Source organism: Xenopus tropicalis, chromosome 4 (genome assembly GCF_000004195.4).
Source record: "Xenopus tropicalis strain Nigerian chromosome 4, UCB_Xtro_10.0, whole genome shotgun sequence".
NCBI lineage: Eukaryota > Metazoa > Chordata > Amphibia > Anura > Pipidae > Xenopus > Xenopus tropicalis.
Window position 1 is genome coordinate 127,577,225 of NC_030680.2, and position 13,415 is coordinate 127,590,639.

Genomic DNA, 13,415 nt, shown 5'->3' on the forward strand with positions numbered 1-13,415 from the left:
GGTTTCAATTCTGGGGAATTTCCTATCAGCCATTTGAACTGAAGAAGCCAACTGAAGAAGATGAGTGGTACAAAAACCCAGACTTAATTCTAGATACTAGAATACTCAAAAGTGAACAACCCCTTTAAGTTAAGGCTTGCTGTATTCTTGGTTTCTAGGTATACAGCTGTCTCTAGAACACAGTCTCTTCATTACAAAACTAAATGATGTTGCACCTCTGGCACAAAGAGCGATGCAAATAAGCAATAATAGAAGCTCTAAAGATGGAGAATAACTAAGATTTTATTGTTGGAACCCAGAAAGGCATGAGGAGTAGCAGCACTTTTATACCAGCACCAATTGCCTGCTAACCCTCTACAGCAGTGGTTGTCAAGCCTCACTTGACTGTTCATCCTTTTGTCAGGGCCCCCCTTTGTTCACGAAATTCGCACTGTCATGTTCTCCTCAATGCCAACTACTTTAGTTAACACTGTGTAGCTCCTAACCTAGCTACACCAGACATGATATTGTGCATGATCGAAATGCTGGTATCAAGAGCCACTGCAAAGTTTGGGTGCCATACAAATTTCATAGATGGCTTCATCTGACCAGAGAGAGGCCCTCTAACTGTACATGTCTAGTATGGACAATATCTCCACCATGCTTCCTGACTGCTAGAAAGTGTTTATCTCCCAAAGCATGGGTTCTGCATTTGGCACCAGGTGCCACTGTCAGTGACTCGACGGATGAACATTAGCAAGTCTGATTATTCAGCGTGATTCCTCTCTGCATCCAGGTAATTAAAAAGCTCAGCTGTCAACAACAACTAACAAGATTCCTGAGGACACAATCATACAGCACCTAAGCCAACAGACTCTGCAAAAGGAAGGGATATCTATGCACAGCTGGCTTCAAATAGCGTGCACCAGAAACCATTTATTTACCAGTTTAAAGTTAAAACTATACTCACACAATTAATAATTTATACCCCCAGAATTAATACTTAATATATATATATATATATATATAAAATTAGAAAGAATATGCCGCACACTCAGGTCTTAGATGCAAAAAACAAAAAATTTTTTATTTGGATCAAGGACTGACGTTTCGGCCACACAAGCAGCCTTTCTCAGGTATCGGACCCCTTATCCGGAAACCCATTATCCAGAAAGTTCCGAATTATGGGAAGGCCATCTCCCATAGCCTCCATTTTAATCAAATAATTCACATTTTTAAAAATGGTTTCCATAATAAAACAGTACCTTGTACTAAGATATAATTATCCTTATTAGAGCCAAACAATCCTATTGGGTTTAATTACTGTTTAAATAATTTTATTAGCAGACTTAAGGTAGGAGATCTGAATCACGTAAAGATCCCTTATCCAGAAAACCCCAGATCCCGAGCATTCTGGATAACAGGTCCCATACCTGTATATATACATATATCTCAGTAAATATTGCCATTTTATATCTTTAACGTTTAGCCACCATTTAGTGATGGGCTGTGTGCTCCCTCAGAGATCAGCTGACAGGAAATAATGCAGCTCAAAGTGTAACAAGAAGTAATGTGGGAGTAAAAGGCAGAACTCTGTCCATTCATTGGCTGATGGGGCCTAGCATGTATGTGTGCCTTGGCTTGTTTGTGTGCACTGTGATCCTATGATCCCAGGGGGTGGCCCTAAGTACTTAAAATGACAATTTTCTATTTAGGTTAACCTACTGGCATGTACAAAAGTATATTTTATGAAAAGGTTTATTTAGATGAAGCAGGGTTTTACATATGGGCTATTTTATGCCATATATTTTTATACAGAGCTACACTGTTTGGGAGTTATAGTTATATATAGTTATATTTAAAATAATATTTGATAATAAAGGTATGAGACCTGTTATCCAGAATGCTCGGGATCTGGGGTTTCCCAGATAAGGGATCTTTTAATAATTTCTACTAAAAAATAATTTAAACATTAAATAAATCCAAAAGGATTGTTTTGCTTTGAAGAAGGATTAATTATATCTTAGTTGGGATCAAGTACAAGGTACTGTTTTATTATTACAGAGAAAAGGGAATCATTTAACCATTAAATAAACCCAATAGGGCTGTTCTGCCCCCAATAAGGGGTAATTATATCTTAGTTGGGATCAAGTACAGGTACAGTTTTATTATTACAGAGAAAAGGGAATCATTTAACCATTAAATAAACCCAATAGGGCTGTTCTGCCCCAATAAGGGGTAATTATATCTTAGTTGGGATCAAGTACAGGTACTGTTTTATTATTACAGAGAAAAGGGAATCATTTAACCATTAAATAAACCCAATAGGGCTGTTCTGCCCCCAATAAGGGGTAATTATATCTTAGTTGGGATCAAGTACAAGGTACTGTTTTATTATTACATTTTTAAAAATGTGATTATTTGACTATTCATTATAGGAGTCTATTGGAGATGGCCTTCCCATAATTTGGAGCTATGTGGATAACAGGTTTGTGAATAACGGATCCTATTCCTGTAAAATATTATTTTTGAAATTATTTCAATATTTAGCAACATTTTCTATATTGTTTTTTTTTTTGTAACCCCCCCTTCCTTCACTTACTACTGGCTGATTCAGCTTTCTAGTTTAATTGTAGCCGCAGACATTGCAGGGCAAGTATACTGTAATAGATGACAGCAGCCACTGCCTCACAGATGTGAATAAAACTGGTGAGTCAAGGAACAGGCATTTTCCCCTTTGCTGCCCTGTGTTTCTCTTAGGCTATTTAAAATCACGGCTTGTTCTTTGGGCTGTAAACATACATTTTCTACCTCCCTTCATAATACTACCAGGGGACAAACTATTAATTTTCAAAATACATTAAAAATAACAGACTAAAAGGTATCTGTGACATTCCTTGCTTGGTTTGTGCAGAATTTGCCAGACAAAAAATAGTAAGATGAGAATCCATACATGTACTACTGTATATCCACGCTCATTCTCACTCTTATAATGAAATACTCTGTATTTTAGAAAACTGTGAGTTTATTGGATTCTGTCATCTCTAAAAAATATTTTGTTGTTCTTATAAGGTTAGTTTCTGTAACTAAATGATTTTGCCTGTCTAAGCTTCATTTTCACAGTCCCTCTGGTACTGATGTAAATAAACAATGGGCCAGATTCAGACCGGATCTTAGACCAGTGTAGGCTGAATGGTCTATTATAAAGACAGCTAGAATCTCAGCCATAAAGCATTATACAAATGTATCTTTGTAAGAAAAAGGAAGGGGATGCTGCGCTGTTTTTTTTCCCCAAACCGGTGTGTTTTTTTTTTCTAATAAAAGGAGGACCAGCCTGGGAAAAAATGTAGAACTATTCAACTTCACTAAATGTTACAATCCCAAACTGTTTTACATGGATATTTAGCATGGATACCCAACCTGTGGTTCCTCTAGTAGTAGTTGGACAACCACTTCATTACGCAAACTATTCCTGCCCAGATTTAGTACTAGAGGTAAAGTGACAGTAGCTGAGACAATCAACCCTCGCAACACCTTCACTCTGCCCAGTCTCGACACCCCCATGACCAGGGTTGGATTTCTGAAGTAACCACCCCTAGGCCAGCCTCAGCCTCTGTGGATCAGGGCAATTGGAATAAAAATGAATGGGGTGATTCCCAGTGTTTTTGCCATTAGGCTACATGATGTTGCTTCACCTACAGGCATGGTGTGGGCCTAGGTGCAAACACACAGGCTCTCATTTATAAGGGGGTGCCTAACATTTTGGCACCCCCAAGTGACTTTGACTTTCCTTCTCCTTTAAATGTCTTAGCTGGTCAAATACATATAGATGGGTTACAATGGGATCCCTGTATTTCTCCATTCTGCATAATAAGGGGAGAAATGGTTACTAAGTTTCTTGAGGATTCTAACAATGCAGAACAACTGTTCCACATTAAATCTCTATGATAAACGTGCTCTTGTGCTGATGGAACATTTGGAATCAGGGGTTCCAATGTATCTTCCAGCGCAATCGCTTCAGGGAGAGAATGCTTAAAGGATCTACTAGCAAATAAAGCAGCCAAGGCTGTATTGATATATAGGCAGCCTATATGATTAATAATTAAAAAAAAAAACCTCCCCATCCACCGTCAGATGTACCTGGCCAATAAAATTCTTTATTTGGATTTTTCTGTTTTTGTTACATTTACAGCATTGTTACATGTACAGCATACACAGAATACACAGCATACAGGTGCTTTGGGATTGGGGCATTGAAGAGCCCACTCTTCTTAAAGCTTCCACTGTTTAGGGATCTGGATGCCATGCTGTGGTGTGTGCCAGTGATAACTGGTTCTCCATTTCTAAAAGGCCTCAGTTTAGCTGGGTGGAACCATCTATATGAGATATTGTATTGTCTCAATATTGTGGTCACAGCTGTGAATTCCTTCCTTTTTTGTAGGGAATTTGAGGAAAGTTCAGCAAACTTCACTAATTGGCTATAGGCCTTTGGTGTGGATCTTGGGCAGAAGGCCGATATTAAATTGTCCTTTATGTGGAAAAAATGCAGCAACGTTACTACATTTCTTGGGGCTGCTGCCTTACTCTTGGGTGGTCTGTGAGCTGTGCATATGAGACTATGCGTCAAGTGATAGGAATACTGGCTCAGTACTACTGTATTTAGGGGCCTATTTTTTAACATTGTTTTCAATAGCAACCAATCAGATCAATCAGATCTTTGCTTTTGTTTGACCATTCAGATCTAATTGCTGACTCGGGTTGCACTAGAGCTCAATAGCCTATTTTTTTTTTTTTCAAAATTACTGTATCTCACTGTGGCACAGGGACCATGGGATTTGGGTTCTGTTCCCCAATCACCCAAGGGTATTTTACAAAAACTCAATCTGTGATCTGTTCAGCGACAATGGGGGCCATTGAAATGGTAGCGCAGCTTGAGAAGCAAAGATTAATGGGATTAATTGTATTAAATACAGGAACCCAGTGTACATAATCATAACTGCAAACTAATGGACGCTTGTGAAACCCAAGAACCATAACCATCCCTTGTAGCCCTGGAGACCAGATCTAAAGTTTAACATCTACAGTTGCTATCATGTCACAGATTGGCAATACATATGTTTGGGCAAATGCCAGAGGAGCTGCTGTAAGATGCCATAGACAGTCACTATTTACTGGGCTGGTGGGGGCCGGTATGGGCCTCAGTCTACTTAAAATGCCAAGGCCTACTTTAAATCTGGGCCCAGAGATGGTTGCCATAATACAGTGTTTACCTTTCAGGGTTGGACAATGTTACTGTGTTACTGTTAAATATCCTTTTGGGCCCCTGTCCAGGTGGGCTCTCTCACTCAGCGAGATGCAGCTAGCATGTTGGACCAGTGCATTTTTGGTGGGTTTATGTGAGTGGACCCATGAGGTCAGGTTCAATCATTGACGTAAAGCCAAAGTCAGCCTGGAGCCTATGGTCGTTGGAATGAAGCCAAGAGGGGAGTTATTGTTGCCCCATGGTGAGTTCAGAAGCCTAAGAATGGGGATATGAATAGTGAGGAAATATTAGAGGTACTGTGACTAGTGATGAGCGAATCTGTTCCATTTCGCTTTGCCGAAAAATTCGCGAATCTTTCAAAAGATCCGCGAAACGGCGAAAAATTCGCGAAACAGCGAAAATGTTGTGCGACAAAAAAAAATTGTCGCCCGTGGCTATTATTTTGTCGCGCGGCTATTGTTTTGTCGCGCGGCTATTATTTCGTCACCTGCAGCTATTAATTTTGTCGCCTGCAGCTATTATTTTGTCGCCCACGGCTATTATTTTGTCGCGCGGCTATTATTTCGTCGCGCTGCTATTCTTTTGACGCCCGCGACCATTCTTTTTTGACGCCGGCGACAATCTTTGGACGTGTGGCGAATTTTTCCGTGGCGAATTTTTTCATCCGTTTCGCGAAACAATCCGCCAATGGCGAAACGCGGAAATTCTCCGCGAATCCATGCCTGGCGAAAAATTTCGCCCATCACTAACTGTGATTCTTATTTCGAAAGAGAAAAAAGAAAAAAAAAGGTTTAAGGCTGAAGGCACAGGGTAAGTGATGTATGGGTAACATATACAGGAGGTACCATGAAGTCAGCACATGAACAAATGTTATGTCACAACATTATTTAATGAAGACCAACTGCAATTATTTTTAGAAAGGCCTATCTACAGCAAACAGTTCACTTTGAGGGACAGTATCCCAAGGTTTTGTTATCCTTTTAAATAGCCCAGATTATAGCAATGCAGTTATTTTACAGTAACCCATAGGTTTCACACTGATGCTGATTTTAGTTTCTGCACTGATTGGGAGTAATTATCTGGTCAGTCAGCTGTTTTGTCCCCAGTACAGGTATGTTTAGGGTTTCATTTAATGTCCCCATCTCCTGGAATAGTTGTTGAGATTTCGTGATGCCGCCCCCCCCCCCCCCCCCCCGCCTATACCTTTACAGCTCTGGAAGGGGTCTGGGGGGCTGCATTGCTAGTGCAGGGAGCACAATTTGCACCCCACACTAGAAGAGCCAAATTTACAGTTTAAAAAACAGAAATTCTGCTCTTCATTTAATTCTAAAAAGGTGGTAAATCTAGCCCACTCCCAGCAAGCCCCACCCCCATCACAAATTCAATTTTTATGTAATTTTTTTATGTCTCTTGGACCCCCTCTTCCATGTGTATGCCCCTGATGATGGTCCTAGCTGGCCCAAACAAACAGAACAATAGAAGGTGGTCATGCATGTGTATAATCCCACAATAACTTCTTACAGAGAGCTTAAGGGCAAGCACCCACGGAGCTATAGATCGCTGCTATGGTGGGTGAGTACCCACTCCAAAAGGGTTTCTATCAGCAACAACAGAAGTCGCCAGTGGAAAGCCCTTTGCATTGCTTCAGTTTCTAAAGTTGCGTGAAGTTTCCTCCCGCAGGCACATCTTTGCACGGCTTCAGAAACCGAAGCGATACGAAGGGCTTTCCAACTGCAACTTCTATTGTTGCCGGTGGAAACCCTTTTCGAAGCGGGTACTCCCCTGTCATAGCAGCAATCTATTGTGGTTGGGTAAGTCGCTCCATGGGTGCTTGCCCTAAAGGAACACCAAAAAATGAAAATGTAGCCAAGCAGTTAGAATAAAATTGGTCAGTGGGTAGTGCTATATAAATAACAGGATAATGTACTGCTGCCCTGCACTGGTAAAAGCTGCATGTTTGCTCCAGAAAACTACTATAGTTTATATAAACAAAGCCGCTGTGTAGCCAATTGAAATAGGGCTAAGGGCAGTGGCACACGGGGAGATTAGTCGCCCACAATAAATCTTCACTACAGCGGGTGCCTAATCTCCCCAAAATGCCATCCCATCGGCAAGAATGTAAATTGTCAGTGAGATGGAATATGCGTTGCTTCAGTTTCCGAAACGAAGCATATGCCATCCCACCGGCGATTTACATTCTTGCCGATGGGATGGCATTTTGTGCGATTTACATTCTTGCCCGAAATAGTGAAGATTTATCGCGGGCAACTAATCTCCCAATGTGCCACAGCCCTAACGGCACCAGTTATATAGCAGATAGACTTTGTAAAACATGACTGAATTCTAATGAGCTAATTTATTATCTGTTATTTAACCTGTAACTTTTCTCGGTTTTCCAGCTTGAATGGCTGCCCCTGTGGCTACACAGCAGGGTATTTATATAACTATACTATTATTATATAGCTATAGTTTATAGTTACTATAACTATAGTAGTCTTTATAAAGCAAACATTATATTTTAATTACTTTAAAACACAACAAAGAAGGAGAGAAGCTCACTTCCCCTTTAATCACAGCCCGATTGTCTGTTGTATTCCTCTGAATTATTTTTAATCCCTTGACATTCCCAGTACTCATTAACCAAATAGTTTAGTGACTTGGCTGGGGCACTGAGCTGAAAGGTGGACCCGGTCCCATAACTGATTTAGAAAGAGCATATTAACGATGGAAAGCTTCTAACATTATCATGTGTTGCACAGATTTTAATGGGACTGCAGATTCCATTCTATGGAAAGATTAGCAGTTACTGGAATCTACAGAATAACAAGAATCCTTCCGAATCATTATAACATGACTGGTTTGTTTATCTGTACCTTGGGTTCAGCTGTGCCACTAGTGCTATCGCAGCCAACAGACTGCCCACGGTAACCCTCAGTGACTATATCGGTAACAGTTCCTGGCGTTCTTGCCTATCCTTGTAATAGTAGCCCAAGGCTTCCAGCTGTGATTCAAGTTTGTCACCCTTTCCCCTAGATATCAGAGATTTTATTCATCATGCTGTAAGCTTTTTGTGCGTGGACTCCTGTACTAAATATTACATCACACCCTTCTCTGTTGGCCATTTTAGGTTTATTTAGCTGATGCAACCAGTATGGCAGCCTCTGAGATTTTGAAGTAAGCCTAGTTTATGCATTATAGAAACAGCAATGTAGCAAAACCTAGGCTTTTATTTACTGAACAGCTTGCTGTTGGTGGGCCCCAAGCAGGCCAGGTTCAGTTATGGGGAGATTTGGGATGAATCCTTATTTCCCATTTATATAATTTAATAAGGGTTATAATCCTTTGCACAGGGGCACAGTAGAGGCACAGTGACAAATGTTGCTGCCCTGCAGAGATGAGGTCCGAGGTTCAATCCTGACGCGGACAATAAGTGCAGGCAGCTTACTGTGTTCCTATGTGGGCTTGTTCTGGTTTCTTCAAGATATGTACAGTAGAGATGAGTGGGTTGACCTGGGACACAGTGGGTTGTGGTTGAAATTTGGGAGACCATTGTGGGTTAGGGTTGGGTGTGGATCAGACTGTGAAAGTACACCCCCCCCTCTGCCCCTAAAGATTCACTTTCTTGAAACCAGAGGCAGGAACAGGAGTAGTACACAATGGGAAGACTTAAGAGTGGGCCCTACAATGGCAACATTTTGTGGGTTTGGGTCGGTTATGGGTTGAGTTTTTCCTGACCCATACATCACTAATGCACAGGCTCACTGACTCTTTATAAAACTGCCCATTGTGTAAGTGATAGGAGCCTTAGATTGTAAGCTCTACCGCAGCAGGGACTAATGAACAGTATAATAACATAAAGCAATGCATTAGTGCTACGTAAAGATTAATAATGAACTACATTGAAACAATATATTTTTTTCTTTTTATATTAGCTGATTTTATTTTAGTTGAAAGTCTGTTCTAACATAACACCTGACAATTATAGTATCCCTCCCGGAATTCTATAGATTTCCATTGCTCTCCCAGATAAGCAGACACTGGCGCTCAGCCTCTCATTGCTTCTGTCCCCATTCTCTGAACTGCACAGAGCTTTAAAAAAAAAAAAAAAAAAGAGGCTGCAAAACTCCGCCCCTGTTTGTGGTCAGAGGCTGAGCAAGACTTCCCCTTGCCCCTTCCTATTGGCAGGTTCAGAAGACCCAACCCAGTTTTCCTGGAAAGTTCCTGGAAATGTATCAGCTTTTCTGTGCTGTTCTATTCAGGCAGCAGCAGACTGGCTCACACCCAGAGCAGCTATATATAGATATAATACAGAGACACATGCCATTAGTATCCTGACAGCAAGCTGCATGCAGACAGACAGTGATCCTTAAAGAGAGTCGTAACAAGGCATTCTATATATGTGACACATAACCGGGAATCAGCTGGAGCAGACACAAAGGGAATTTTGCACAGATTTAGCCCACACTGACCACTGAGTAACTGCTGACATTGTTGGGGCTCTGTCTCTAGGGGAGACCGATGCCTTTTCGCTCCTCCTGGACGGATATGATTCTTTGTGTGCGAGGGTAAGAGACCAGTGTGTCTGTCTGTCTTTCTGTATCACAGTAGCAGAGTGTTGTACCTTGTTAGCCATGGATCTAAGCTGGAAAATATAGAGCAAGTGATACCGTTTATAGGCTCACTTGGTTTTCGCTATTACCATGTATGTATATATGTATGTATGTATGTATGTATATATGTTCAGCTGCCTGAAGAAGAGACCTTATCTGTCTCCAAAGCTTGTATTTAATAGCCAATAAACATATCACTTGCCTTTTCTTGCTTTTCATAGATATAGCATTTTACGCACCAATTCACTCTGCCGCATTAATCTCTCCGATTTAGTAGGATATTCACTTTGATTTATTGGAATTCCCATTTTCCAAGCACCTTGGTGCATTTATTAAAACAAATCCGATCAGTGATATATATATTTGTTATACATATATTTATATTTTATTATAAACCACAGGGTAATGTAGAAAATAAATCAAATTTTTTCAGACCCCCATGAAGTTTTCTGGCTCAGGGAGATTTCAAATAGTCATCAAATGGCTCTTACTAAACTGGAATGATTAACGGAGTGAAGCCTTTATTATGGTCTGTGTCTTGTCTGGGTGTTTATATCTTTCTCTGTGAGGGCTAGCTGCATGCTTGGGCGCTAGGGTGTCTGTGGCCATTTATGCCTATACGGCTTGTTTACTGTGTATCTTCATACTGGGAAGACCTTTTTTTGCCATAGAAATGATGCAGGGCAAATGTGGCTCTCTAGTTTACACAGAAGGTGATATAAGAAGCTAACTACAGATTGTGTGGCCTTATTGCACATACGTTATGACCTATGCTGATATTTATACAGAATCTCTTTAGTTTGCATGGTAATACCCCCTCTACCCCACCTTTCTACATCCATACGATCTCCCTGATAATTTCTCACTTTTCCACCCACCCAATCTCTGATCGTGTAAACACATTCCTTGCCCTCCTACATACATTGTATACCCTGAAAGTGCAAGGCTAAAGTGTCAGTATCAGACCTGCAGCCCCCCTTGACTTCTCTTTACTCAGAGCATCCTAATACTTGTGCTCCCCTCTTCTTATGTCCCTGTTCAATCATTAAGAAGAGTTGTTCTTCAAAAACAATCTGTAGGTAGAGATTACCCTACGACCATGGGGTAGGGATACCGAAACCCTTCATTTCCTTGGAGGGGGTAACCTCCTTAGTTGATGTTGGGTGTCATATAATGCAGTGGTTTATTTCTTTGTACAAACAAAGCTTCCTTCCCACTGTGCAACTGTTATCTTGTTCACTCTCAGTCCCCATCTGTTTACCTATTCCTAGGCTTTATACACTTTCCTGTTTCTGTGGGTACTCATTGCCTTCCTTTCTCTCTTCTCAGTACTCAGAGCCTGTTGGCCGAGCAAAGGGTCAGCAGACCGTGTTCGTGCGTGGGGGCCCCTGGATTTTCTGCTGATCAAGTCATGCATCCTCTGAACTCTCCAGCCTGCACTAGACCAGCCCCAAACCCAGTGGAGGTGCCCACAAGCACAGAAGACAGTGTTACCAACCCACAACCCCAAAGTCGCAGTCGGGACCCAGAAGCAGATCTGCTGTGTATTGCAAGGACTTTCTGCTACCTGCGGGAATCTGGTGAGGCCCCTAAAAGCTTATTTTCACCCCCCCCAAAAAAAAAAAATCAAAAAGAGTTAAAAGGAAGCTACAAGGTTTAAGTTGCCAGGTCTTGGCAGGGACTCCTGCATAAATACTGCTTTATTAATATAAGACAACCAATCTAAACCCTGTGTAGGGTATGCGCAGTTTGTTCCTTCTTAGATTTCACCACAGCTTTAGGCAGTTTTGATAAGTTCCCCATTTACAGGGTCATCCTGGTGACCTTATGTTCCTTTGTTTGGCAAACACATACTGTGCCACTCTAGAACAGTTGCTTAGGCACAGGATGCTCTCAGAGGAAATTGGAAAACAGTGTGACCGAGATCTCTTTGTGACCCCAGCACTAGCAGTGCCAAGTTCAGGACATTCCCATACCGCTGCCTCCTGGTGCCCACATTACCAAGAAGTTGCTTTATAGACAGTTCAGAATCAGATTACTCCGCTGAGTAATCATATAACCATAAGTTTGCTGAGTGATAAATATATACCCTAAATGATAAATATATACCCTAGCGGGCAACAGATGCCACCCCTACATGGGCTGCTAGTGGGATATGATTCAGTTCAATAGTTCAATACCATTTAAAATGTCTTTCATAGCCTGCTTGGTTCCATGAGCTCATTTATTATCTAAAATAATTATTACAATAATATTAAATCCATTTATAGAGCCCTGCATTTTCCACAGCACAGTATATAAGGGAAACTAAACCACAACCAACACAAGCCCCCTTGGGCTTTATACGTAAAATGTAATGAACACTGTTGGCAAAAGAAAGTGTAAATTGTATATAACTGACATCAAAACAAGACAGAAAAGCCACCAACATCTATTTAATAAAGGTTGGGAAGCAGTACCTACAGTTTGAGTGAATTTATAGTACCTAATCATGTCTTTGTGCCCTAATTATTACACTTTGTGCTTCCCTCCAGGCTGGTATTGGGGCTCCATTACTGCCACGGAAGCCAAACAGCAACTTCAGAAGATGCCAGAAGGTTTTTTCCTGGTAAGGGACAGCACTCACCCCAGTTACCTCTTCACATTGTCAGTTCGGACTAACAGAGGTCCTACCAATGTCCGCATTGAGTACTCTGATGGCCTTTTTCGACTGGACTCCAACTGCCTGTCCAAGCCACGTATTCTCTCCTTCCCAGATGTTGTCAGCTTGGTACAATACTATGTGTCCTTTTGCCACTCCGATGTTAACAAAGAACCTGCCTGCCAGACACCCCCTGTGCCACCATCACCCAAAGAGCCTGCTGCTGTTCACCTGAAGCTTTTGCACCCTCTGCCCCGTGGTGCACAGTGCCCCAGTCTACAACATTTGTGCCGACTGCAGATCAACCGGAGCCTGGCACCAAATGCAGAGTTAACAGAACTGCCACTGCCCAGAAGGATGGTTGAGTACCTGCAGAGATACCCATTCAGACTCTGAGAGACCCATAGGTATCTGATGCCCATGACTGTACGTACATGATATTTATTTGAATTCCTACTCCCAGACTTTTTCTATTGGTTTATATTTACCCAAAGGGTAAACCTAGAGACGCTACAAGCATTAACTTCCAGAGTTCCAGAATCACCAACAGTCCTGCCACAAAAAGTGCCCCCCTGTTGTAATGTATATTATGATGGCAATGAACCTCAGTTTTAATATTGGTAATCCACAGCACTGTGTGCTGCCCAAGGAAATAGGGGTCCATTAAAGGTACAAGCAGAACCAGAATGAAGAGTCCTGATAAACATTTCCTGTGAGGCAGAGCCCAGTTTTGCACATACACACACTGCTCTGCCTCTCGGGTCCCTCTGGATGCAAAGGGGTCATTGCAAAAACACTAATTTCAATTTCCCAACAAGCAGATGACAAGGCTGTTTTAGAAGCCATGGCACTTTATGGGTTAAATACTACCATTACAAATGCAATGCTGCTGGATGAAAATAAATAGGAGATTTGATAATTA

At 41.5% G+C, this 13,415-nt stretch overlaps 1 protein-coding gene across 2 annotated transcripts; it reads left to right on the top strand.

Moving 5' to 3' along the window:
• The first annotated feature begins 9,492 nt into the window (after positions 1-9,492).
• On the top strand, positions 9,493-13,415 carry cish (cytokine inducible SH2 containing protein). Of its 2 annotated transcripts, NM_001113689.1 has the most exon segments (4): positions 9,642-9,807; positions 11,182-11,432; positions 12,387-12,734; positions 12,736-13,415. In NM_001113689.1, coding segments are annotated over 4 exon segments (711 nt in total). In that variant the 5' UTR covers positions 9,642-9,787; the 3' UTR covers positions 12,828-13,415.